At 48.2% G+C, this 26,533-nt stretch overlaps 4 protein-coding genes and 2 pseudogenes across 5 annotated transcripts; 5 read left to right on the plus strand and 1 right to left on the minus strand.

Moving 5' to 3' along the window:
* Positions 1-904: 904 nt before the first annotated feature.
* Positions 905-2,424, plus strand: LOC120712599 (annotated as a pseudogene). Its single transcript, XR_005690948.1, has 5 exons — positions 905-1,280; positions 1,393-1,419; positions 1,523-1,645; positions 1,772-1,949; positions 2,147-2,424. The product of XR_005690948.1 is annotated as a protein HVA22-like (transcript).
* A 4,209-nt stretch (positions 2,425-6,633) lies between these two features.
* Positions 6,634-8,515, plus strand: LOC120712601 (GLABROUS1 enhancer-binding protein-like). The gene has a single exon (XM_039998429.1). It carries the CDS (start codon positions 6,771-6,773, stop codon positions 8,175-8,177), a length of 1,407 nt encoding a protein of 468 aa, XP_039854363.1. The 5' UTR covers positions 6,634-6,770; the 3' UTR covers positions 8,178-8,515.
* On the plus strand, positions 8,283-14,072 carry LOC120712602. Its single transcript, XM_039998430.1, has 2 exons — positions 8,283-8,404; positions 13,801-14,072. The coding sequence occupies exons 1-2, from the start codon at positions 8,301-8,303 to the stop codon at positions 13,925-13,927; spliced, it is 231 nt and encodes a 76-aa protein (XP_039854364.1). The 5' UTR covers positions 8,283-8,300; the 3' UTR covers positions 13,928-14,072.
* On the plus strand, positions 11,970-14,009 carry LOC120712600 (STOREKEEPER protein-like). The gene has a single exon (XM_039998428.1). The coding sequence runs from the start codon at positions 12,097-12,099 to the stop codon at positions 13,579-13,581; it is 1,485 nt and encodes a 494-aa protein (XP_039854362.1). The 5' UTR covers positions 11,970-12,096; the 3' UTR covers positions 13,582-14,009.
* Positions 14,073-17,555: 3,483 nt separating the features above from the next.
* On the plus strand, positions 17,556-18,772 carry LOC120713476 (annotated as a pseudogene).
* A 781-nt stretch (positions 18,773-19,553) lies between these two features.
* On the minus strand, positions 19,554-25,432 carry LOC120712603 (signal recognition particle 54 kDa protein, chloroplastic-like). Its single transcript, XM_039998431.1, has 15 exons — positions 25,207-25,432; positions 24,987-25,092; positions 23,824-23,891; positions 23,635-23,736; positions 23,194-23,346; positions 23,029-23,106; positions 22,756-22,881; positions 22,304-22,406; positions 21,882-21,982; positions 21,456-21,593; positions 21,222-21,365; positions 21,015-21,090; positions 20,307-20,392; positions 20,086-20,211; positions 19,554-19,993 (listed from the first exon to the last, which is right to left on the minus strand). The coding sequence occupies exons 1-15, from the start codon at positions 25,375-25,377 to the stop codon at positions 19,904-19,906; spliced, it is 1,668 nt and encodes a 555-aa protein (XP_039854365.1). The 5' UTR covers positions 25,378-25,432; the 3' UTR covers positions 19,554-19,903.
* Between the last annotated feature and the right edge of the window lie 1,101 nt (positions 25,433-26,533).

Consider the following 26,533-nt stretch of genomic DNA (forward strand, 5'->3'; position numbering starts at 1 on the left):
TGGTGAACGGGTAACAGACACTGAAACCATGGCAGCCACAGAAAAAAGCTGTCATTTGGTTCCCATCTAAGATTAGGCTGCTACAGCAATTTATCTTGTCATTTTGCTCTTTACGTTTGTTATCTAGTGTGTGGCAGACCGTGGCAGGAGTGTGACGACTGACGAGTGTGGTGGAGCTTTTGTCCGCCGCGGCTGTGGGTGAGCGTGGGTGTGGCGTGGTCGAACCAAACACCCACTCAGTTCGGTGAGAGGATAAGAACAAAAGGACGGATTTCAGTATCTTCAGCTCAAAAGTACCTTGCACTTGCGCATCGTACTCTGACACACGGGGTACTATCCAATGTCATCATGCGAAGTGTTTTTTCTTTCGGCACAAATAATTGAGGTTGCGCCTTGGCTTTGCATCCTCCAACAGATGTAGGCTGTGTTTAGTTCAAAAACTCCCCCAATTTTAAACTTTCCATCACATCGACATCACATCGAAACATTAAATATAGTAAATGACGCATGCATAGAGCATTAAATGTAGGTAAATAAAAAAACTAATTGCATAGTTTTGATGTACACGACGAGACGAATCTTTTGAGCCTAGTTAGGTCATGGTAGGACAACAATTACCACAAATAAATGAAAAATACTACAGTATACTACAGTGTCCGATATAACTTTTCGCATCCCCTTTTCCCTCCATCTAAACACAACCCGTAGTCCATTTGAAAGGAAGCAAGCAGAGCCTATAGCGGTGATGTAGCACATCAAGAAAGATGTAGTCAATGCGCTGCAAGGACTCCAGACCCGGCCCGGCCGACGGGGGCAGGCGCAAAGCGGCGCCCGGCGGGCGACCGACCCACCCCCACACCCACACCCACCGTAAAGCGATCCGACCCGACCCATCACCTCGCCTCGTGCCGCAGGAGAAGGACCTTTCGAGAAGACGACGTACACCTTCGGGCTCCAAGTGATCCCTGAACGCCACGTCCAAGCTAAGCACCCGATGCCGTCGCCACCTGCCTATCTAGTATAGCAGTACCCCTACTGAATTGAATCTTCGCTGTCGTCCCATCTGCCCAAGAAACCGACCCTCTCCTTCTCGCGGACGCTGCCGGCCGCCGTCGGGTAATTCGGGGGCTGAGGAGGCGAGGAGCCCGACCCGAGCTGTGCTGCGGAGTTCGGTTGGGCGTCGAGCGGAGTCGGCCCGTCGATCGATCCAAGGGAGGGGGGAAAAAATGGGCAAGTCGTGGGCGCTCATCAGTCATCACCCACCTCCACACCGTCGCCGGGTACGCAGAGTCTCTTTCCACGCCGTCTCATCATCCATCCTTTTGCGAGTGTGCAAGCCGTGCCTGATGCTGTTGTGTATGTTGCTCGATCCATCCCCTGTTCCGGCTGCAGGCCGTGCATCACCCTTCTGTACCCACTGTAAGTGCAGCAGCATCCATCCATCCATGGTCCATTTGCCGAGCGCTAGTGTGAGAAACTGATAACTCTGAACTCTTGTTCGGGACATGGTGGATCGATGCAGGTACGCGTCGGTGTGCGCGCTGGAGAGCCCAACCAAGGTGGACGACGAGCAGTGGCTCTCCTACTGGATCATCTACTCCTTCATCACCCTGCTCGAGATGGTCGCCGAGCCCGTGCTCTACTGGTAACTAAACCGCGCCTCGCCGCCGCCGTGGCGTTTGCCGGAGACCGGCCGCTATAGCTCTCCGCGCTCATCAAATCTGATGCCTGATCTCTCCTGGATGGATTTCTGACGGCGATGCTCTGGCAGGATACCCATCTGGTACCCCGTGAAGCTGCTGTTCGTGGCGTGGCTGGTGCTGCCGCAGTTCAAGGGCGCCTCCTTCATCTACGAGAAGCTCGTCAGGGACCAGCTCAGGAAGTACCGCGCCAGGCACCTCCGCATGGGCGCCGCCGCCGCCGACGACCAGAAGGTGCACATAGCAAAGGTAGGTAAGGACTCGACCAAAACTGCTGCTCTTTTTTTTTTTTGAAGAGGAGGATTAAAACTGCTTCCATGTCCATTGCCCTGTTTGGGCAGATCGAGCTCCCCTCCCACATCAGTTTCTAGGCCTGACATGTTTGTGCCTTCTTCCGCGCGTGTTGATTCTTATGTTTCTTTCTTCCGAACTTTTTCTTTCTGCAGACTGAACACGACCATGAGCGGTGAAGCCGACGAGCGAGAGATCCGGCAGAGACCAGCAAAGACTTCTCTCTAGATGATGCTGTTCATGTGTCCTTTAGCCATGTATCTGATCGAACTCTGAATGTGTATGTAGCCCCTGTAGTTGCACGAACTGCTTCTGCAGTAAGAACGATGTAAGATGTAATGTTTCACGTATCTCATCAACTCGAGTGTTAAATTGCCCTAAAAAAACTCGAGTGCTAATAAATTCCTTGGTGAGCATTCCTTGTTTGAGCTCCTATCTACGAACAGAACAGTTCAAGCTAGCCATAAAACTCACTATGTATGTCGTATTAAGCATTCAGGCTGGGTTAAGAAAGGAAATTTTAGCAGGAGATTAAGATATATGTAGTTCAGCAGTTGGTTTAAAGGAGAAAAATAAATACTGTTTTGAATTGTACTTCCTTTTCTTTTGTTGATGGATTTGTGCTGATGTCATTTCTTCATTTTTAGACGAGGGCGGAAGCTCCAGCCCAAACAATCTACTTCCTGGCCGATGATGACCGAGGGAAATTTAATTTACTACCCTCTTTTATCATTTGCTATCTTCTATCATTGGACAGTATGGCAATAACCATAATGTTACCATGTCACCTTATACAGCTATTTGAGTATTTTTTTTGAAGCCTCCCTTTCTGGGTATAGGTGTAGTATCTGTTCATTGTACGTATACAAAAGTGCACCGAAACTCACACCCCTACACACGTACACAGACCTACAACTACACTCAGAAAGCATGATCGCATCTTTCGTGAGATCGACAGAGCCAACCTGGCTCTGTAGACGACGGGGCTCGTCGTACTGACCATTGTGTCGTCACGCAAGGGAGGCAGTATGAAGCTTCACCAATAGACAACTCCTATGGAAAAGCCAACTCCATCCGAAGCACACAAAGGGGCTCCAGATCGGAGCAGCTCGAACCCCACCGGTCCGCCGCCGCCACCGGAGCACATGACGACGAGATGGACGAAGACCAGGAGGAATTTATTCCATGGTGGCTGCGCCGCCTCCACCAAGCAAGCGCCGCCAGGAACAAGCCTCATGCTGTTGCTGCCGACGATACCGGAGAAGAAGAACCCGCTCCGTCAACTGCCGAGCCCACCGCAGCACAAGAGAACCAGTCTCACCGACAGACCCGGAAAGGCCATCGGGAGCAAAAGAACCCGCCGCCGCCGCTCGCAGAGACAGGGAATCCGCCAGGGATGACGAAGAAGGCCGCGATACTAGATCTGGCCTCTTCGCAACCACACCGTCGTCTCTTGCAAGAACCGCAGCAGCCACAGACGACGGGATTACCTAACCTCCAAGGGAAGCCACAGGAACTCGCGCCATGGAGGAGAAGGAGCAGCCATGGAAGCCACGCCCCCGTCGCCGCAACACGGACGACACCAACCTTGCCTCCACCTGCAAAAACCTAGGCTACTACACTAAGAACTAGCCTATATACAGGACCACGCCCGCATCCCGCACCGATTCCCAACCCTCCCGACGCCGGCGAGGCCGTCGGAGAGGAGGAATCGGTGAGGAGCGGACGCAGAATCGAAAATCGCCCTCCTCCGCCTTTCTGTCCCGTAGCTTGGGGAAAGAGGAAGAGTCGAGAGCTCCTCAGCTATTTGAGTAATTAATAGTACTAGATCTTACCATAGTGTATGCGAAAATATACAACTACAAAGTGGTTGCATCTTATTAGATATTCATAATTAATATACTATATTAAGCGGTCAAGATTTGGAGTCTCCGGTGCGTTCTAGCCCACACGGGCTGTGTACTGTTCATACATGGGGCGTGCACTGTTCATGAGGTCCCACATACTATTCATGCGGGTCCCACGTACTATTTAAACGGGACCTATGTGGGACCCATGTACTATTCAGTCGGGACCCACATGCACTGTTCATACAGATCCCACATACTATTCATGCGGGTCCCATGTACTATTCAGGCGGGACCCACATGGGCCCACGTACTATTCAGGCGGACCCACGTGAGCCCACGGTTCTATTAAGTTAGTCTCCTTATTTTTTAAAAAAAAATTCTTCCATTATTTGACAATACAAAATATATTTAACTATTTTCTACATACAAAAATAATAACAAAATTTTGTATACTACATTCACATGTGGTAGTTGTACTATTTTTTGGGTTTGGGTTTCCCTCCGCAAACTCATAAAATATAATTGAACTGTTCATTCATTTCTAATCTTACTTTTTTTCCTACTAAAATAATTAAACTATACATATTGACAAAAAAAGAATTCGTAAGTAAAAATTATATGTTCCTCTATACTAGAATGCTTGAAACTGACGCGCTCTCAGACTCTAAACTATTATACCGCTTAACTGTAATTTTTAGATTTAATTGAATACATCGATACGATGTTGCTCCGAACATAATAACAGATAATATCTTTCCATTAATATTTCAGATCAATTTTTTTGGTACAGGCGCGCTACGCGTGCCAACCCGACTAGTATATAACTAGTCTCGAAGAGACTCAGGTGAGGAGGGGCACGTGCACCTACTCGATCAGTGGAGATATTACTCCCTTTGTTTGTTTCTAGGCATTCTACTATATTTTTACGAGAACTTTGGAAAACAAATATGGTTTTCAGATGATTACTATATTTTTACGAGAACTTTGAGAAAAGACGTTGTATCTCCATAGCGCTTTGATCTTTGATGGAAGAGACGTTGCACGTACTGTTCGATTACATGCACAGATGATTTAATTGGATGATGCAAACCAGTTGGGATGAGTATATAACACAAACAATCATCATCCTAGAGTACATCGTAACAAGTTAACTGGAAGCCGGTTGGATCTTGATGCGCATTATGCTCCCCTGGTGCTGGTGCACCTCGGTAAAAAAGATATAGTCCCTACATACGTGCTCATATTTATAGTATAACATTCTAATTAGGTTGGCCAAAGCGGAACGTAAGTGTTTTGACTCTTTAGTTATCCTCACCTCATGGATGATTTGGAATGAGCACAATAGAAGGACTTTTGATCGACGTGCAAAGACAGTGAGCCAACTTGTGTCTTCACTTGAGGAAGAGGCAGTTTCTTGGGTGCTAGCACTTTTTAGACATATTAGTTTGTTCACAGCTGCTTGTGGTCGGGTTACTGGTCGCTTAGAGTCGGTCGTGTAATACATACTTTAGAACCCATGAGTTTAAGACCCCTGCCCTTAAACTCGAGTTGTATTAGTTACCTATTCTTCTTCTTCTTAATGAAAAACATGCTAAGGCACGATCACTAAAAAAATATAACATTCTAATTTTATCCATGTACTCGTACTCTGTTGTCCAATGAAGTAGTGCACCATGGTAGTTTGGTTACCAGCTTCGCCCCTGTTGATGCAAGATGTGCATGCAACATCTTTGCGGTGCATGGTGTTTCGGTGGAAGACGAGGGTGTGGTCTAACAGATCTTAGTTGTACCTCTAATTTTCTTTAGTTCAAAATATTATACTAATTTTTTTAAAATAATATTACATTTTGAAAAACTAGTACAATAATTTGAACTAAATAGGATTGGAAGTGCCTCTAAGAGTTGCCCATTGGCACCCCTATAGGACGCCATATATATATTAAGGTACAAGAATAAACAAAGTATGTGCGTGACATCAATCATGCGTCGAACTATCTGCCGACAAGAACAATGACTACGCGCAATAGCTTCGAGTGCAATGCCATCATCTTGTGCGGCGATATTTTACTAAGAGGTGAGGAAAACATAAGAATATACGATAAAATGTGTTCTTTACAGGTGTGTTTCTTGATTCAAAGATAAAAAACGCGGCCGGGCGGTGAAACGGCACTCACCGTATTTTATTAAGAGGAAGCGATCACGGCTTCTCCGACCGCAAAAAACCTCCCGAACCCTGGCCCATGCCCACAAAAACCATGCCTTGCGGCGAACACAGCGGGGAGAATTTTTTTACCCCTGCATTGTCTGCCGGAAAATCCGTCCCCATGGGGGATCAAACCCCGGCCGGCAGGCAGGGGGCGCTAAACAAATAAAACATATACACTAATCTAAGACGGGCACAACATATCTTTGTAATGAAGAACACTGGATAAATATAGTGTCGGGCAACCATTTACAATCTCGCATTGTAAAAGTTCAATATATGTTTTCTTTACTTTTTTTATTATAGAGTTACATTACCTCATACCAACTTTCATCTCTTATGAAAGTTCTCTTTTGAAGTCTACTAATCTTATTAGTTTCAAATAGGGTTTTCAATCTCATAAAGCACTTCGCAGTTCGAAATTCTGAAGCCAACTAATCTCAAACTTACTGCGAATTTGCTATCAGTTGCAGGGCCCATCATCTGAGTTGGTTACCACTAAGCTGCTACAGAGTCACTGACAGGCTTAACCCAGGTTTGTCCGGATCCTTAACGCCAGCGAAGGCTTCTGGAACCGAACGCGCCGCCGCCGCCCCCTCCCAGCCCACGACCCAAGTCCCCCTCTCTCTCTCCCCCAACAGGCTACAGAGATAGCGGCGAGGCGAGCAATCCCGCACAAGGATTCAAACCAAAACCCTAAACCAACTCTTCCCCCCGCTCGCCGGCATGGCCCCGAAGCGCCCGGCCGCCGCCGACGCGCCGCCGGGGTCAGGCTCCGACGCCTCGGACCGCGAGGCGGGCGACGTCCGCTACACCCGCCGCCGCCGCCCTAACGCCGCCGCGCTCTCCTCCACCCCCACCTCCGCGGGCGCCGACTTCGCGGCCGCATCTGACTCCGACGCCGACGCCGACGCAGGCGCCGGCGGCCGCGCCTCGCCCCCGAGGCGCGAGGACCGCAAGGGCCCGCTCCGCGACCGCCTAGACTCCGATGCGGACGCCGACGCCAGGTCCGGCGGCCGCGCCCCATCCCCGAGGCGCCGCGGCGAGCGCTTCCCCAGCTTCCACTCCGACTCGGACGCCGACGCCGCCGGCCGCGTGCGGTCACCGAGGCGCAACCGCGAGCGCACCCCCCGCCTCCGCTCCGACTCCGACTCTGACAACTCCTTGGCGGCTGCCGGATCCGAGGACGACGTCGCCGGCGCCGGCGCCGGCGACGCCTCTCCGTTGCCCCGCGCGCGTCGTTCCTCCCGCATCGAGACCTCCAACATCAAGCCCGTCAGCATGCGCCCGATGGAGGCGCCCCGCCGCGCCTCCGCCGGTTCCTTCAAGCGCAGCTCCAAGCGCCGCCACAGCTCCCCGGACCAGCAGAAGCGTCCACCCCGGATCTGGAGCCCTGAAGACGAGATCACCATACTGAGGGCCCTCGTCGAGTACCGTGCCAAGAAAGGCCGGCTCCCTGCGTCGATTCAGGACACAAGCAAGGTACACAGCCAGATTAGTGGCCAGCTCACTGCTAATGCCTCCACTACCCAGCTTAGTGATAAGATTAGGCGCCTCAAGCATAAGTACAAGTTGCTGGTGGCCCGTGCAAAGAATGGACGGGATCCTGACTTGCCAACGGAGCATGAACGTGATGTCTATCAACTTAGCAAGAAAGTTTGGGGATTTAAGAGTGCCGGTGTATTGGGAGGATCTCGTGCATATGAGGATGCTGGGGATGCAGAGAGCAATGAAGAGCAGGAGATCGAAGAGAGTGATGAGGACATGGAGAATGGGTGGGAGCGCCATGAAAGCACGAGCAAGAAACTAAAGGCATCTAGATTTGAAAATGGCAATGGTAACGCGGTGGTGGGAAGGGCTAGCCATGGTAATGGCAGTCGGAGAGATGATGCTGAGAAGGGAAAACAAACGTACCCATATCTTTGGGAGGCTGTTGAGGAGCTATCAAAGGAGCACCCAAGTGGGCCAATATTCAGAAAGGCGTTTGGTGTGCTTGAGAAGTCAAAGGCACGAGCAATGGAGGAGAAGCTGCGGACGTTCAGAATGTCGGAGATCAGGCAGCAGCTGCGTCGGATGGACCTGATGAAGGAGACAGTGGAGATGGTGCTTGATGCTCTGGATGGCGCATATTGATTAGGTTGAAATCGATGAATTGCTGGATTCTGGAATCAGTGGTTCAGTGAGTATTTTGCTCATAAGGATGACCTAAGTCTTCCAGTTACCTAGAATAGTGTCATGCTCTAGTTTTATGGATATATGGTTCCGGTTGTAACAGCTTTTGTGGCGAAGGACATAATATCCTTGATCCCAACTAGACCTAGATTAAGGAATTATGACTGCTCCTTGTTATCCTCCCTGAAAGATTATGCTCTGGGCCTCTGTGTTTAGGTTCTAACTTAAGCCTATTTATCATGCTGTTGCTGCTATGATTCTGTTTAATGTTAATTGCATCTTTGGCTATATCCATTTCAGTTTTCCCGTTTCAACTGCATTTGTAAATATGATCATTTGCTTGACATTTGGCAATTTTTGCCACCGGGTGAAATGAATGAATACAAGCTTTGTGCTTGTTGGATTCTTCCAACCAAAGGAGCTAAAATCAATGTCAGAGGAAATGATATATTTTTTCAGTCAGGATTCAAGGATTAAGGATTGTGAAGTGCAATCAGATTTGTTGCTCGAAGTTTACCCTTGATGACTCTTGTAATCCCCTGCACTTGTGGCTTGCTAGATTTGGTTATGGAGGTTGAAAACACTTCTCCAGGTTACATTTGATATAGTGGTCAATTGCTCTTTTGTGAGCAATGCGACCATTAAGTGATCAGAATTGGAGAATGTAGCAATCTGATACATGTAGAGATTATTTAGAGCTATCCAAGTTTTGTTTTGTTCTGTTCAATATTGTCCCAGGAGCCAGTTGGTGCAGTGAAAAAACGACAGTGAGTTCACCATTGACCTGCTTAGATCATATAGCTTCAGGGATAAGCAATATGAAGATTATAATATTATATGGATTTACTTGTACGTGGGTGTTATGTTTTTGTTACCATGTTCGTGGTGATTGGCTAACCTATAGGCTGAAGGAGTAAAAGGGATTCTTTTTTGGGTCAATTGCAAAATTGTCCTTGTTTTGAGCTGTAATTACATGTTTGTCTCTATTTTTTTTAATTTTGTATGTTTGCCCCTGTTTTTTGAATCTGAAGGTTCTATTTGCTCCTGTTCCGTGAAGGAGAGTTAACGGTGTTAAGTATAAGTTGAAAAGACAAAAATGCCCTCAACATGTCAATTGCCCATATTTCGTGAAGGAGAGAAGGGGGCTTTTAAATAAAAAAAGGAAAGGGCAGGGCCCTTTGGGCAATTTTGCCCTTCTTCCTCCTCTCTCCTGTGAAACAGAAGGGGGGAGGGGCAGGGTGCCAGCGGCCCAGGGCGCGGCGGCGGCCGGAGCTTGGGGGGAAACAGAGAGGGGGCTGCAGGGAATCATCCCCTCCCTTAATTTGGGCGGAGGCTGTAGGGGTGGTGCGACAGCGGCGGGCGGAGATGAGCGGCGGCGGCCATGGTGGCGGCGCTGCAAGGTTGGGGATGGGGCTAGCAGCGGCGGACGAGCTTGAGGAGGTGGAGGGGGTCCTACTCTTGCCCTCACCTCGGGCGGAGAGGCAGCGAGGTGGCCTGACCACGGTGGCGGGGGGCGGTGGCCTCCGCCTCGCCGAGCGGCCTGCCTCCGCGCGAGTCCCCGGCGCCCCGCCCGCCTGCCGCCGCGCGGAGCCGCCCAAGCCGGGCCGAGCAGCCCGCGTCACCTCAACCCCGCCCGCCTGCCGCTGCGCCGAACAGCCCGCGCCGCCTCGGCCCCGCCCGCCTGCCGCCGGGCCGAGCAGTCTCGGCCCCCGCCCGCCTGCCACCGCGCCGAGCTGCCAGAGGTGCGTCGGCCCCCGCCCGCCGCTGGGCCCGTCGGGCGTTGGGGCCGCCTGCACCTCGACCAAGAGCTCATGCACCCCGCCGTCGACCGCGTCCACCAGGAGGCCCTGCAGCCCGCCATGAACCCTAGCACCGGCGAGTGGAAGCGTCGAGGCGCAGTTGAATGTCGCGGACAGAAACAGAGAGGGAGGAGAGGAGATGTGTTATTTGGATAAGGGGTACTTTAGTCTTTCTCCTTTTTTCTCTTTTTTGAAACATTTTTTTCGTCCTTTATTAAACTTCAGCTAACGGTGATAAGAAAGAGGGACAGACGGTGCCTTCGATTTGGAAAAGCAGATGTAAACGTGCAAAGTTAAAAAAAATGAGGGCAAACATGAAATTGAAGATCAAAACAAGAGCAGTCTTGCAATTGTCCCTTCTTTTTTTGGTTGAAATCTGTAACATGTTTGGATAGCTCAGATTTGGGCAACAATCTCTGGGATTGAGTTCAACTCCTACAACAATCCATCTATCGGGTGTGAAAAAGTTGCTAAGGGCATCAATCGGGACAAACTAGGATCTTGTTAGGGATAATTAACCAATTAGGATCTTGTTGCCTGACAGCTCAACATGTTTGTCTTTTTATGCTTAACTGTACATTTTCCAGGACCTTTGAAACACACATCTTGTATCTTCACGAATCACGAGCAACCTGCAGCTGTGATTGCGACTGCCTGTATGAACACTTTGCATATCTTCACACATGCATACCATTTCATCTTGAAATAATCAAGGGAGCGACTAACCTACGGCCGGCCATAATTTGAGGTTTGGTAGACCGTTCCATTTATGGAAAAAAAATGAATTCGGCTACTACTCATTTTTTTCCTATTTTGACAGATCCATCATCCAAAAAGAAAAAAGAGGGAGAAAAGATACACAAAAACAGAATCCGAATAGGCAAAAATAAAACTACATCATCAGGCAAAACGGTGATTTCGTTAGGCAAAAATGCTTGTGTCAATAGGCAAAAAAACTAGTATCATTAGACAAGAATGTATAGTATTTACACAAAACAGAATCTCGAATTGGCAAAAATAAAACTACTTCATCAGGCAAAAATAGTGAATTTGTTAGGCAAAAATGTTAGTATCAATAGGCAAAAATACTAGTATCTTAGGCAAGAATGTAATAGTATTTTTGCCTAATGAAATAGTTTTTTTTGCCTGACGAAGACCAACATTTTTGCCTAATAAAAACTATAAATTTGCCTAATAGGTGATGGAGGGGAGGGGGAGAGGAGGCTCGTCGAGGCCGATGAGGTAGCATGCGCCCAGGAGGAGCGCGACGGCGGCGGCGGCCAGATCCGGCCGCCATGGCTTGCACCGCCACCACCAAGGACCGCGGTGGCCCGGATCCGGTCGCCCTGAAGCCGATGGCGGCCATGGCCGGCGAGGAAGGCGGCGGCGGCTCGGATCCGGCCACCCCGAGGCTCATCGACGCCATGGCTGACGATGAAGTTGGGAGGGCGGCGGAGGAAGAGGAGAGAGGGAAGGGCAAGCGCGCAGTATGGAGAAAGAGGCAGGGAGCTTGCCGTGGCCGGCGAGGGAGCAAAGGGAGGATGTCGGAGGAAGAAGAGAAGGGAGGGCGAGCACACGGCGTGGAGAGAGAGAGAGAGGAGAAAACGAGCGGCTGAGAGATAGCGGGAGTGGAAGAGCGAGAGGGAGATAAATGCGAGAGTGGGAGAGGGGGCCGGCCATGCGAATTGATCCAATACGGCCGGCCTGTTTTAAGTCATTATATGCATCTTCTCCATGTACTCCCTCCGATTTTTTTTTGCTTGTCGTTCGGACACAGATGGCTAGTTCATTTTGTATACTATTTTTTGTCGGAGACGTCAACTATTTGGGACCGGAGGGAGTACATTTTAGTAAAGTTAATAGTGCTTGGTACCCAAAACAAAACAAAGGGTGTCTTCTCACCGCCCACGCAGATAATTCCGGTCACTGACACCCTTGACTGGTCCTGCCTCGCTGCCTTCCCCCTTCCCGAACGGAGCGGCACCGGCGCGGCGGCGCCTGCGCACGCCCAAGCGAAAGCGAGCAAAGCAATCCCCCACAACGATTCAAAACCCTAACCAACTTCCTCCCCCCTCGCCGGCATGGCCCTGGAGAGCTCGGCCGCCGCCGCCGGGACGGGGTCAGGCTCCGACGGCGAGGCGGACGCCGACCGCTTTTACAGCCGCCGCCGTAGCAGGTCCCCGTCCCCGTCCCCGATCCCCTCCCGCTCCCGATCCCGCTCCAAGACCCCTCCCCCCAGCATCGCCCCTGGAGCCGCCCCGCTCTCCTCCACCCCAACCTCCGCGGGGGCCGACGTCGCGGCCGCATCCGACGCCGACGCGGGCGCCGGCGGCCGCGCCCCGTCGCCGAGGCGCGGAGACGGCAAGGGTCCCCCCAGCGACCACGTCGACTCCGATGCGGACGCCGACGCCGGCACCGGCCGCCGCGTCCCTTCCCCGAGGCGCCGCGGCGAGCGCTCCCCAAGCTTCCGTTCCGGCTCGGACGCCGACGCCGCCCGTGGCGGCGGCCGCGTGCCGTCCCCGAGGCGCAACCGCGAGCGCATCCCGCGCCTCCACTCCGACTCCGACTCTGACAACTCCGTCGCCACCGCCAACTTCACCGCCACCACCTCAGAAGATGACGGCGGAGGTGCCGGCGCCGCGTCGCCGTCGCCTCGCCCCCGTCTATCCTCCCCCATCAAGGCCTCCAGCATCATGCCCATCCGCGCGCGCCCGATGGACGTGCCCTGCCGCGATGCTGCGGCGTCCTCCGATCTCCGCACCAAGCGCCGCCACAGCCCCATTGAGCGTCGCACCCCGGAGTACCACAAGCGGCCGTCCCGGGTTTGGAGCCCTGAAGACGAGGTCACCATACTGAATGCCCTCATTGAGTACCGCCTCAAGGAAGGCCGGCTCCCTGGGTCGAGTCAGGACACAAGCAAGCTGCACTCTCAGATTTATGGCCGGCTCACTGCTAATGCGTCCACTACCCAGCTTAGCGACAAGGTCAGGCGCCTCAAGCATAAGTACAGGTTGCAGGTCAAACGTGCAAAGAATGGACGGGTCCCTGACTTGCCAACAGAGCATGACCGCAGTGTCTATGAACTTAGCAAGAAAGTTTGGAGATTGAAGAGTCTAGAAGGGAGATCTCTTGCGCACGAGGAGACTGGGGATGCAGAGAGCAATGAAGAGAAGGGGATCAAGGAGAGTGACGAGGATATGGATAATGGGGGAGAACACGGTGAACGCACGAGCAAGAAGCCAAAGACATCTAGATTTCAGAATGACAACGGTAATGCAACTCTTACTGTGGGTAGGGCTAGCCATGGCAGTGGGAGAGATAGTGCTGAGAAGGGAAAGCAAATGTACCCGTACCTGTGGGCGGCTGTCGAGGAGCTGTCAAAGGAGCACCCGAGTGGACCAATATTCAGGAAGGTGTTTGGTTTACTTGAAAAGTCAAAGGCAAGAGTGATAGAGGAGAAGCTGCGGAAGTTCAGAATGTCAGTGATCAGGCTGCAGCTGAATCGGATGGACTTGACGAAGTTGTCAGTGGGGATGGTGCTTGATGCACTGGGAGGGGCATACTGAAGGTTGGAATTGACATACTGCTGGATTCTGGAATCTGTGGTTCAGTGAGTATGTTGCTCAAAAAGGGTATCCCAAGTCTTCTGGGTGCCTCGAAGAGTCTTGTTCTGGTGTTATGCACATATGGTTTGTTGTGTCAACTTTTGTGGTGAAGGATAGTTTCCTTGATCCAAACTAGACCTAGACCATGGAGTTATGACCACTGCTTGTTATCCTCCCCGGAAAATTATGCTTTATGCCCTTAGGTTCTAATTTATGCCTATTTGTCATGCCGTTGTTATGTTTCTGTTTAATGTTAATTACTTTATCTATATTCATTTCAGTTTTTCCTTTCCAAATGCATCTGTAAGGCTTAGTGCTTGCTAGGTTCTTCCAGCCAAAGGAACTAAAATCAGTGTGCCCTGAAATGATATATGTTCAAAGGGTCAATAGTCAAGACTAGACCAAGGAATATGGAATGCAATCTGATGCGTTGCTCGTAGTTATTTACCCTTGATGATTCTCATGTACCCCCCTGCATTATGGCTTGCTAAATTTGACTTCTATTTGAGAATAACGTGTCTTCAGGTTATATTTGATATAAGCCCTGTTTGGCAGTATTTGCAGCTCTAGGAATCCTGGATCCGAATCTGGAGGCACGTCGAGGGCATTTAGATGAACCATTTTGTTTACAGTTTAGACTAAATATAAATATTTCAACCATTTTAATTTAGGCTACAAACTGCAGGTCCAACTTAAATATCAGAACTGGACCTGTCTCAACTGTTAAAGGATGCACCTATGCTGGTCAATTGCTCTTTTGTATGCAATATGACCGTTAAGTGCTTGGAGAATGTAGCAACCTAGATGCTTGGAAATATTATGTAGAGCTACCCAAGTGTTTTTGTTCTGAAACTGTCCCAGGAGTCGGTGAGTGAAAGATGACAGAGTTACTTCATCACGGTTCCTGCTTAGATTGTACAGCTTCAGGGCTAAGTAATATCGATGAAGAATTATAGGGGTTCACTTCTATGTGGATGGATTACTTTTGGGAATATTTTGTGGTTGAGAACCTGTAGGTCCTGTTTGGATGGCGTGGATTTGACCCTGAATCCGTAGGGCTCGGTTCAATCTGTAGAACAATCCATCTAAGGATTGTAAAAAAGTTTGCAGTATATCTAAGGGCATCAATTGGGATAACTTTCTGTCCATGGTATCTTGACCATCTAGGATCTTGTTTAGGATGATCAAATTTGTTCTTTAGGATTATCAAACTTGCTCCTCAACTGGAATTGGAGTCTCGTTTGTAGGAGGGGCATCTGCTTTTATTGCTTATACATACTATTTGTATGAGGCTGTTGAATCCTGTCACACAAGAAAGATGGAGGTTCATTTTGGTGACCTGAAAAATGCTGCAATTTCTCCCCAATTATGTTCTCGGGCATAGATGGCATTAATCTGGAGGCGTTGTTATCTTTCATTATGCTCTATTGAAGATGGCCGTGGTCCTTTTAAGGCACATTTTCTTGCATATTAACGCGGAAGTTGCTTGCATGATTGTGACTGTCTGTAAGAACACTTGCATATCTTCACAGATGCACATCATTTCATCTTGAAATGATCAAACATTGCCTGGTGTTTCCTTTGTGTATCACCGTGCCATGATTTGCTTTTTTGGATATCACCCTAGATTCAGAATGGAAGGCAGGAGTAAACTGTGGTCAGAAAGGAAGTTATTTGATCTGCTTGGTGGACCGGTGGTCAGAAAGGAAGTTATTTGATCTGCACGTTCTCAGTACAGTGTTCAAAAAGGCGCTACTAGGCGCTCGCCCAAGCGCGCTTATGCGCTAGGCGGAGGGGTGCCGCCTCGCCTAGGGGGGTAGGCGGAGGATAGGCGCCGCCGGGAGGAGGTGGGCTGCCGGCGCGGCCAAGAGGCGGCAGGCGGAGGCAGGGATGGGCGCGGCAGAGGCGGCAGGCGGAGGCAGGGATGGGCGCGGCAGAGGCAGAGGTGGGCGGCGGTGGCGGAGGAAGCAGGGGATGGGCGCCGGTGGAGGAGGAAGCAGGGGATGGGCGGCGGCGGCGGAGGAGGAGGGCAGGGGCGGGTGTGTGGTGGCAGTCTGGCGGAGGAGGCAGGGGCGGCGGCTTCGGTCGAGAGAGGTGTGAGGAGTCGGGAACGGGAGGAGTGAGGATATAAAGGTGGGAGGTGGGCCGTTGGGCTGGTTTGATGGGTTTTTTGGGCTTCCTTTTCGACTCAAGATTTACTGGTTCTCTCTTTTTCTTTTCTTTAAGAGATATATGATGTCTATTGCAAGATATATGTATGTATATGGCACCGTCTAGAAAAACGCCTTGAAATGCCTAGTCCCGCCTAATCCCGCTTAGGCTCTAGGCGCTGGGTCACCGCCTAGATAGCGCCTAGCGCCTTTTTTAACATTGCACGTTCTTCATGTTGGGAACTCAATTTTTTTCTTGATTAAGATATATTGAAAGAGCAGCAGTTTTTTACAATGTTGGGAACTCAGTTTGGTTGCTCTGAGTCTTGCTGTGGCAGGAAACTGCCATAAGCTTCATTCCTGTACAGCGGCCTCCTGAGCATTACAGGAAGAGCTTTTTTTTTTGAGATAGTACCACCTTCAATTAAGAATTATAGTTGGTACAAACTCCATCAGAAGGAGCAAGAAGCTAGACATGCCGTCCTACAACTTCATAGATCGAACTTCTAGCTAGTCTATGAGCATCACCATTAGAATTCCGACCTTCGTGAACAAACTGAGCGTCCAAAAATCGAGCCGCCTCTGCCTTGATCTCCATAACGATATGGCCATAAAATCCCATACCTTGCCCATGTATGCTCTTCACCACAGGAAGAGCTGCCAAGCTCTTATAGGGCTGAAGTTCTGAAACAATACCTTTTCGGCCCGGCCCAAAATGACAGTACAGGGGAAGGGAGTCACACACAGGTCCAAAGAAGGGTTATGTACCAACAAGGTCACAACTATGAATAACAAAGTTTTCCTGAATGCTTTATAAAAGAAAAGTTTTCCTGAATGCTAAATTTGGACGATACTTATGAATGCTAACTTATGAATAACAACATGGGAGGAACTTGGCCAGTGCGTGCTCCATGATTGGAGATAAGGTTCTTCCCCTTGGCTCGAGTGATTGGTTGGTGCAGTGAATGAAGCACTTGGACAATAACCACGGGCCAAAGAGAGAATGGTTCCTGCACTGGTACTACTCGCTCACGCATTCATGAATGCACCTCGTTTCTCGTCTCCGAGGGTTTCGGCAAAGGGATGCCTGCGCGCGGCTAGCCGCTCGGCGGCGGCGTGGTTTCAGGGCTTCAGAGCTTCTTCCCGGCGAGATGACACGACAAAGCAGCACTGGCGGCGGACTTTGGCGACCTGTTGCCGAAGCTGAACCATCACAAGCTCTTTGCATTGAAGCAAAAGAACTGTCACATCGATGTATCGTCTAGAGCTTCCACTGGATGCTCTCCTCAATTTTCATGAAAATCGGACCATTGAGGTCCCAATAGGCGCAGGGCTTGTGTCTTGTGTGCCACTCATGGTTGGCAACTTTGGTGTTTTGTGGATATGTCATATGACGCGCCACCTTTTCTAAAGGGTTTTAATTTGATACTACAATGTGTGTGCCATGGCAAAAGCCGCTATACATTGATCTGAGGGCCGCATGGAGTTTATCGCTGGGTGCCATGGCAGCTTAATGCCCACTTTTAGAGGGAATACAGTGTGCTCAGTCACATCATAAAATGCCAGCAGAACTTTTCAGATATGTTGGCAGTGTGCGCCCGCAGCTGAAGCGTCTAAGGATCCATATGCAGTGGTTTGATTCTGATCAGATGATTCGTGAGATAGCCATGGAAAATCGTCAAAATGATGAGGATGCATAGGAGCCTGAGGAATCCGATGAGGCTTGGAAAGCGAGACAGAATAGCCGAAAGCTTGCACGAGCTCCGTCGTCTGGAGAATGCTACCATGTTGACATCAATAATGAACTCCGAGGTCGTTGTGCCAGGCTCAATCATGTCTGGTTACCTGGACAGAGGGTGAGAGGGATTATGTTTACTGCCCGGATCTTCATGTCCCCGGAGAGAACCAAGATGAAGACTGTGGGCCCAAGGCAGCAATGATGGACCATGGCGATTTCTATGGTAACAACTAACAACTACTGGGATGGCAACTAACTAGGCCTGGCTGCAAACAGCGCTTGGTGCAACCCTGCCTTTGATTCGTGCCACGTGTCAGCTCGTAGCATCCGACGCGTCCGCTCGGTCCAGCTCCCAAGCGTAGCCGCGCGGCATGAGGACACAGCTCCAGGGGAGCTCGAGGACGCGGCTCGACTCTCTCGGCTCCATCCTTTTCCCTTTCCATCGCCTCCGACCTCAACGCCGCCGCCGCCGCCGCCGCCTGGGTCCGGGACAACGTCCAGGCCTTCCCGAGCGTCTCCTTCCGCTACATCGCCGTGGGGAACGAGCCAACGAGGTGGCCGGCGGGGACACCGCCAGCATCCTCCCAGCCATGCGCAACATCGACGCCGCCCTCGCCGCCGCCGTCAAGGCGTCCACAGCGGTGCAGAGCGGCGTCACGCAGGGGTTCCCGCCGTAGCAGGGAAGCTTCTCGCACGCCCACATGGACCCCATCGTGCAGTACCTGCAGAGCACCGGCGCCGCTCCTCGCCAACGTCTACCCCTACTTCTCCTACATCGGCAACAAGGCCCAGATCGACATCAACTACGCGCTCTTCACCTCCCCCGGCACCGTCGTCCAGGACGGCGGCAACGCCTACCAGAACCTCTTCGACGCGCCGGGGCAGGGAGCGTCGGCATCGTCGTGTCGGAGAGCGGCTGGCTGTTGGCGGGGGGCGACGCGGCCACCGCGGCCAACGCGCAGACCTACAACCAGAACCTCATCAACCATGTCGGGCAGGGCACGCCCAAGCGCCGCGGGGCCATCGAGACCTACATATTCGCCATGTTCAACGAGGACCAGAAGCCCGGAGCAGAGACGGAGAAGCACTTCGGATTGTTCAACCCGGACAAATCGCCGGCAACCCCATCACTTTCTCTGAGCGAACGGATCGATTTCATACAAGAACAAGACAACTACATACAGATATACATACACAAATAATTGACAAGATACTTCAAATTTGATGAATAAGCTATTTAGTTGGCTGTAAAATGCAAACTGCATTCATGTAACGCAATCATTTCAATTGTTCCCTAAAGATGAATAAGCGGCAGAAAGGGAAAAGAATGGAGCCGAGAGAGTCGAGCCGCGTCCTCGAGCTCCCCTGGAGCCGTGTCCTCATGCTGCGCGGCTCCGCTTGGGAGCTGGATCGAGCGGGCGCGTCGGATGCTACGAGCTGACGCGTGGCACGTATCAAAGCAGGGCTGCACCAAGCGCTGTTTGCAGCCGGGCTGCACCAAATTTTTTTCCCTAACTAGACATGGCTGACAAGATTGATGACTAGCTTGGTTTGCTCAGTGCGATCATATAGAAGCCTTTTGGGCACAAGCTCCTTTTCTTTTTTGATGTATGAATGTACTGACAAGGCAAGGCTCTTTTGTATGGTTGGATGAATGATCGTCCTGCTCGACTGCTCTTGAGCCATTACGGGTAGTGAGAAGGTCTGCTTCAGGCCTGCCGGCGGTGAGCCGGTGAACTGGAGGCTCCGACGATGGAGATGCAGTTCCTAAGGGCGACCGTGAAACTGCCGCCAGAAAATGTGTTCCATCAACACTCTGTTGATCGGATCTGCTTGGCGTTCCAGCCTGATACCTCTGGCGCGCGAGATATTCGAATTCTTGGGAACAAGGCACTGAGATCGTTCAGGGTTGTGTATTTTCTGCAGAAGATGACCTTCGGCTTCCAGGCACGGGCTTGTTGAACACTGCAGGTTACAATTGCCATCACTATCGATGGTGAAAAATAATGTTTTTTATGGCCATGGTGAAAAATAATGTTGAGCAATGAGTTGAACAATGATGTGTTTATCCTTTTTTTCCAAGAGAAAGGGCATAAGCTACTCCAAATCATCAAGTGGGGCAAAATGAGAGCACAATGAAAATGTCTCAGTGAGGAATCACCATAAAATAACAAGAACAACTACCATGGCAAAAGGTACTGTAGCTGATATGGCAATATAGAACAGCGGCACACAGCCGCCAGGCAGTGTATACGTATCCAGATGCAATTCTAACTGCAGAGCACCCGAAAGCACTTCATCCCCATTTCTGAGTTCTGACTCCGACCCAAATCCCTGGGCTGCAATCAGGTAGGTATACGGCAGACACTGCCAGTCAGAGTCGCCAATTAACATCTCAACGTCGGCGGAAACCACGCATCGCATCCAGTTGCCGCTGCCTCAGGTTGCCATACTTCCTCCTGCGCCTTCCAGCATCGGCAGCACCCTGAATGACATAGTTGCAAAAGCTTTTTGACTCAACAAACAGATGTATGCCCCCAAGCAACTATTAGGGTCTGCACCAGAAGCATCTTTTACCTGCTCCTCAGCCTTAATTGACTCCATGAGTTCGTCCATGTTGGGAGAGTCTTTTCCTTGCATGGCACCCATCATTTTTTGCATTCGGGCACGCATTTGGAAGAGCTGCGCAACCAATTGGCTCACCTAATAGGGAGGAACAGTTGATTATATCCACCCGTGGTTAGTTTGGTTCAAACAGGAACATACAAGAGAAAATAATTATATGATAAGAACTGAACCTGCTGTTCAGTCTTTCCAGAGTCCTTGGCCACTCTTCTCCTTCTCTCACGTGATTCAGCCAGTAATTCTGGTCTTTCCCTTTCCTCTGCACAAGTAAATGAATATATAATAACTGGGCCACTAGGTATCTATTCGTAGGACAACGGGTTCATCATCACCATGTTCTAAACCATTATGATTGTCTATTGACTGAGACTATTTAATTAGTGAGCTTGGATTTTTGCCTTACGAAATTACAAGTGAAGGCGTGCCATGCATGCAGTGATAAAAAAAATGCTGTGCTTGAGAAATGCAATCTTTGAGAGTTCAGACTAACAAAAGAAATTTGTCAAAAGCGAGCTGAAAATTTTAAGAACGATCAGATATTTATGTAAAAACTAAAAACAGAGCAATCTCAAATTTAGGCAACCTAATGCCTGCCTTGTGGATGTGAGAACACTAACCAAATAGCTGATTGCATGTGCAAACTGAACTAGATATTCATACTTTTTCTTTATCCAACACAGATATCACATTACCACACGTTTAATAAAGCATGGACGGCCTATTCAAAATGTGGCAATCAATACGAAATAATCATTTTTCTCATTGCACAGCTTAGAACAGTAATTTAGAAAATAAGGAAGTTAGAAAGCATAGTAGTAGAATTTCAGGAGGTGCATGCAACAAGATATATTTATGATGTGTGTTATGATTAGAGAACAAACCAGGAGTCATCACATTGATCATTGATTCCATAAACTTGAGATTCTTCTCAGCTTCACGAATTTGTGCTGGGGTAACCTATTCAAAACGAGGTAGGAGCTGCTTCTTAAAAAGTTCAAGTAAATTTTCGAATATATGTACCTTGTTCATTTGTCAAGATGCAATTACAATATATGCTAATAAATGGGCTCATAAGTTCATAATTGCACCTTGTTCATGCCTGGAATCATGCCAATTAAACGACTGAACGAACCCATTTTTGCGATCATTTGTGTTTGCTTCAGAAAGTCATTGAAGTTAAATTTTGCACTCAAAATCTTCTTCTGTAATTCCTCTGCATCTTCTTGGCGCATCTATTTGTACAAACAGGTTACACCATATAATATCAAAAACATAGTCTAATGAAGACAACAGAAAAGGATCATTTCACAGGGGGCACTCACCACTTCTTGTGCTTTTTCTACAAATGAGAGTACATCTCCCATTCCCAGGATACGCTGTGCCATACGATCTGGATAGAAAGGCTCAAGATCTTCAATGCGTTCTCCTTGCCCTACGAACTTGATGGGCTTTCCTGACACCTGCAAATTTGTAGGTTGTTCATACACTAGAAAGGAAGGAAGCAAGAAACAGCTGATGAATGTAAGCTTTATGATTTGACCCTTTCATGTATAATAGATCATCATATCTTTTCCTTTGTGTATACCATAGGCAAGTAAAAACATAAAAGATAAGGATTAGTGCAAGGAAGTGATGATATATCTTCCATTAATTGGTCCTATCAAATGTGTGGTGTTATAATGAATTAGTAGCTTCTTTATGCACCTATAAAATAAAAAGATGCGTAAGAGTTTTGGTAGTCAAAAGACCTCTTTAACACTTAGTGCTGCTCCACCTCTTGAGTCACCATCCAGTTTTGTAAGTATAGCACCAGTTATACCAATCTCGTCATTGAAGGAGCTGACCAATCCTAACCACATCAGGAAAAAAGAATAAGGGAAGTACAGTGCCACTCTAAAAAAGGATGAATAATTTATGATTTGTATCATATAATGTCATCTCCTGCTATTTACAGGGAGTACCTTTGAAAGAACTAAAAAATTGTAGAAAAGTGAACACATGAAAAGTGCCAGAACTCCAAATCCAAATAGGGAAATACATGGAATACAGACAGCAGCTATGAGATAGTCAAGTTTAATGTGATTCTTTTTTACTAAATTTCGTGAAGGGCATCAGGTAAATTACAAACAGACAAAGTATTTCATCGAATAAACAAGACGCAGCTCCATACCTGCAGCTTCTTGGCCAGTCATGGCATCAACCACAAGCAGAACTTCTGTAGGATTCACAGCCTTTTTTACTTCTTTCAACTCATTCATCATTGCTTTGTCTACCTAATGATACAAAAGATTAATCATCCGGCATCAGTGGTGATGGTCAAACTTAACGCAAGTAGCATGAAGGATAATGCAAGTTTAAAACAAGCATCAAACATTATGCACATCTTTCAAAGTCTCCAGCATTTCAAGTCATTTACTCATTTGTTGTTCTGTTACAAACTAACTTACTGATAAGTAAAAAAATTAGTGCAAATTAATCATATATGTAAGCACAACCCAACAGTTTCAAAGTACAACATAATTATGACCTGGTACCAAGGCCTTACAAAGATGCCATCTAAATTTTGCAATAACAGCTAAAAATCAGAGGAACAAATATAGAAGCAGCAAACATGAATGTGACCTGCAGTCTTCCAGCAGTATCCACTATAATTACATCCTCCTTCTGGCTTTTTCCTTCCTTCAAACCATTTTTGGCTATTTGAGAAGGCTTGGCATCAGTTCCCTCTGAGTAAACTGGTACACCAACCTATCATAGTTCAAATGTTTTCTGCTGAAGAATAAGATATACCAGAACATTCAAACAAGTATGATTTGAACTTCCAAACAAGATAGGGCATGCATTAATGGTAAGTTCTATATATTCTAGAAAATCTAAAAGAGACACAAATATTACCTTTTTACCCAGAATATTGAGTTGATCAATGGCAGCAGGCCTATAAACATCTGCAGCAACCAGCATACAACTCTTCCCCTGTAACCTGAGTCTTGTCTATGAGTACCAAAAGTCTACGGTCATATATATTAGGAACTTCTTAAAGTACAGGCTTAAGGAAATCACCATTTTTTTTAGATACAAGGCAAGCTTTGCACAAACAGTAGTCTTCCCAACACCTTGCAGACCTGCTAACAAGATAACAGTTGGGCCAGACTTTGCAAATGACAAATCTGATACCTCACCACCCATCAGTTGTACAAGTTCATCATTAACAACCTGTACCAATGAGTTAAGTTAGTCCTCAAGCGTTAGAAGCACATCAAACAGTATGGGAACAGCGCATTTGTTTAAATTAAATTAAATATCAAATCTCCTAGTTAAGGCTGCTTCCATGCACAATTGCATTATCTAGAGTAATTTATCTGCCTCTCCTAGAAAGATATAATGAGGACTTTTCTACTAAAAAAATCAAGCAAGCCCAAATCAAACAACCAAAATTATCTCTAAGAAACTTAAGTAGAAGCATCCTTCATACAATTACATGAACTTACAACATGGGTATACCTTCACCAGCTGTTGATCAGGACTGACACCTCGGATAACATCGGTCCCTACAGCCTTTTCACTTACAGATTCAATAAATCTCCTTACTACCGGCAAGCTTACCTGAAAGGTAGGTTCCACGTTAGATGATTAAGGAAAAAAATGAGGCATACAAAATAAAAGCCATGCTGTACTAGGGATGAAACATACATCCGCCTCCAAAAGTGCTCTTCTAATATCCCGCATTGGCTCGGCGATGTTTTCCTTTGTCAATACATCTTGAACCAGAAAAGGCATTTTGTTAAGTAAAAGTTAAACCAAATTTATAAAAGTGTGCTGATATAACTCAATAACTGTAACATGTTATCGAAGAGAATTACTGCCATTATGCAACATATTTTCCACCAAATTCTGCGGCTCATGGATCACTATGTCGATTTCATGATAGTGCTTGTTCTTCTCAGTTTTCCATCAAACTCCATCTACCAAACCGAGGATACATGTATTTAGGACTTGACTGACCTAATAAATTCAGTTCTCGACAAAACTTTTGCATTGCATGGTCTCATGCTTTCAAGAACCAGGTGCTCTATTATACGATTTTGTTTTATTAGTTGGTCATATCATCAGACAAACTCAGAGTTCTATGCGCAATGGTATCTCTAGCAGTTCTGAAGTGTAATTGATAAATGGACGAGCGCACCATCAAGGATACATGAAATTCAGTCTCAGTTCATTTGTGCACGGTGCAGTCCTGCTTTAGTGCATATTATGCATTTTCAGTTTCCTACCAATTTTATAAAAGACTTGGTTAACTCGACTACGAGGAATGACTTATGGTGCTATCCTTAACATGGATAAATTCACTTCACATCACTTTTAGCTCGGAAGATAAATACTGGAAGTTCTGCTAACACCTACTGCATATTTGAGTAGACTTTTACTTTTGGCTCCTTGGGGTTGAGGTTCCGTGCTAGCTTTAGTATGTTACGGAATGCAGCTTTCGTTTGGCATAGGATCGGAGCTTCTGTTAGCCATTAGTTACTGTTGTAAGATTTTAAGCTGCAAGTGTTCATAGGTTTATTTCATTGGGACATAAGGGGTCCTTAATGTACATTTTTCATCCAACCATTATCCAACAACAATTGACAGAACTCTAATTGCTGTCTTATGCAAAACACTGAATTACTTTGGGACAACGATATTTATTACGTCTTTTAGTTGACTTGAATTACTTTGAATTGTAATGAAATGTTTTTTCCACTCGTACCTGCACTGCAATCAACTATAACAAATAATTCATTCTAACGAAAAAAAATTTATCACCCACGGGCATTCAACTAGTAAACGTAGAAAGCAATAGTGAAACCCACCGACTCCCCGCAGCTTGTTCCAGGCAGACTCGAGGCCGGTAGTTAGCTGCCCGAACATCTCCGCCCGGACTACCAGCCCGCCCGCCCTCCTCCGCCTCCTCCATCCCTGATCGCGCGCAGAGACCAACAGGTTAAATCAATCGAAACCAAAACGCGAACCCCTCGCTGCGGGAATGGAAGAAACGAAAGGCCGAGGAGTTGTGGGGGGGAGCCAGCGGACCTGGAAGGCTGAGGAGTGAGCGCGAAGCGCTGGGCTCTGGACCGCGCGGAGGTGGAGCGAGGAGGTCGTGGGGAAGCGGCGGAGGTGGAGGGAGGCTACGGCTGACTTCTCCGGCGAGCGTCGCGCGGCGGCGGGGGACGAGGAGAGTGCGAGTGTGCTGGTGGCCTCCATTGGAGAAAGGCCCGACGCGGAGAGGGGAGCGCAGTGTTGGAGATGATGTTCTGCGGAGGAGAGGGAAGCGAACCGACGAGGCGGATAAGAAGAGCAGTTGGAAACGGACTGCCTGGTTTGGGCGGGCCTCCCTGCCTTTGTGGGCTCGTAGCGATTGCAGAAGAGTTTCGCCGGGGATAAGAAGAGTTCCGCTGGGCCGCCGCCCCACCGCTTCTAGGCCCGCCGGCGATGAAGCTAACCGGGCGGCGGGCGTTTTTATATATATATATATTTTTCAAAATCGTTTTTTACAGAAATATATTTTCGGTTATATAACTTACAGTTATGTACCTCTATCATCCGGCTGCGGGGCGGCCAGCCCCTGCCGCCCTCCTGCCGGGCGGTAGGGACCTCAATGTAAATAAAATTCGCATTTTGGCCCCTAGGGGAGCCTGCCGCCCCCCTGCCGGGCGGCAGGTACCCGCCGCCCACTGGCGGGGCGGTAGGCGATACCTGCCGCCCGGCAGAAGGGCGGCAGGCTCCCCCCTCTATATAAAAGGGCTGAGCTCCCCCTCCCCCCTCATTTTCTTCCCACGACATCCAGAGAGGCGAGGGCGAGAGGAGGGGTGAGGGAGAGAGTTGCAGCGGCGAAACCCTGCCGGATTTTGGATCCGAACCGCAGGTAATAAATATTTCTCAATTTTCTTATTCTAAATTTTTTTATGTTTAATTCTATAATTAGTGTATGCAACAGTAATGATATTTTAGCGATTTATGTATTGTTTTTATTATAATTTATGTAGAATTAGGATTAGTTTTTAGAAAAACCATTTAGATTTATTGATTAGTTGTTTAATGCGAGAAAATTTTTAAAAAATGCTCAGAAATTGTAGAAAATGCTAGAAAAGTATATGAAAAATTCAGATAAATAGTAGAAAATGCAGAAAAATTGTACAAAATGTTAGAAAATTTTATTTATAAAAATTTATTGTACAAAAATTGTAGGAAATACTAGAAAATGCTAGAAAAGTTTATGAAAATTTCAAATAAATTGTAGAAAATGAAGAAACCTTATATTTTTTTGTTAGGTATGGCCGAAGATACGCCAGCTCTACTTGACCGAGTCATAGACTCGCCGCACCGGTCCTTCCTTGCAGTGGTTCAGCGCGTAAAACTT

This window comes from Panicum virgatum, chromosome 6K, assembly GCF_016808335.1.
Source record: "Panicum virgatum strain AP13 chromosome 6K, P.virgatum_v5, whole genome shotgun sequence".
NCBI lineage: Eukaryota > Viridiplantae > Streptophyta > Magnoliopsida > Poales > Poaceae > Panicum > Panicum virgatum.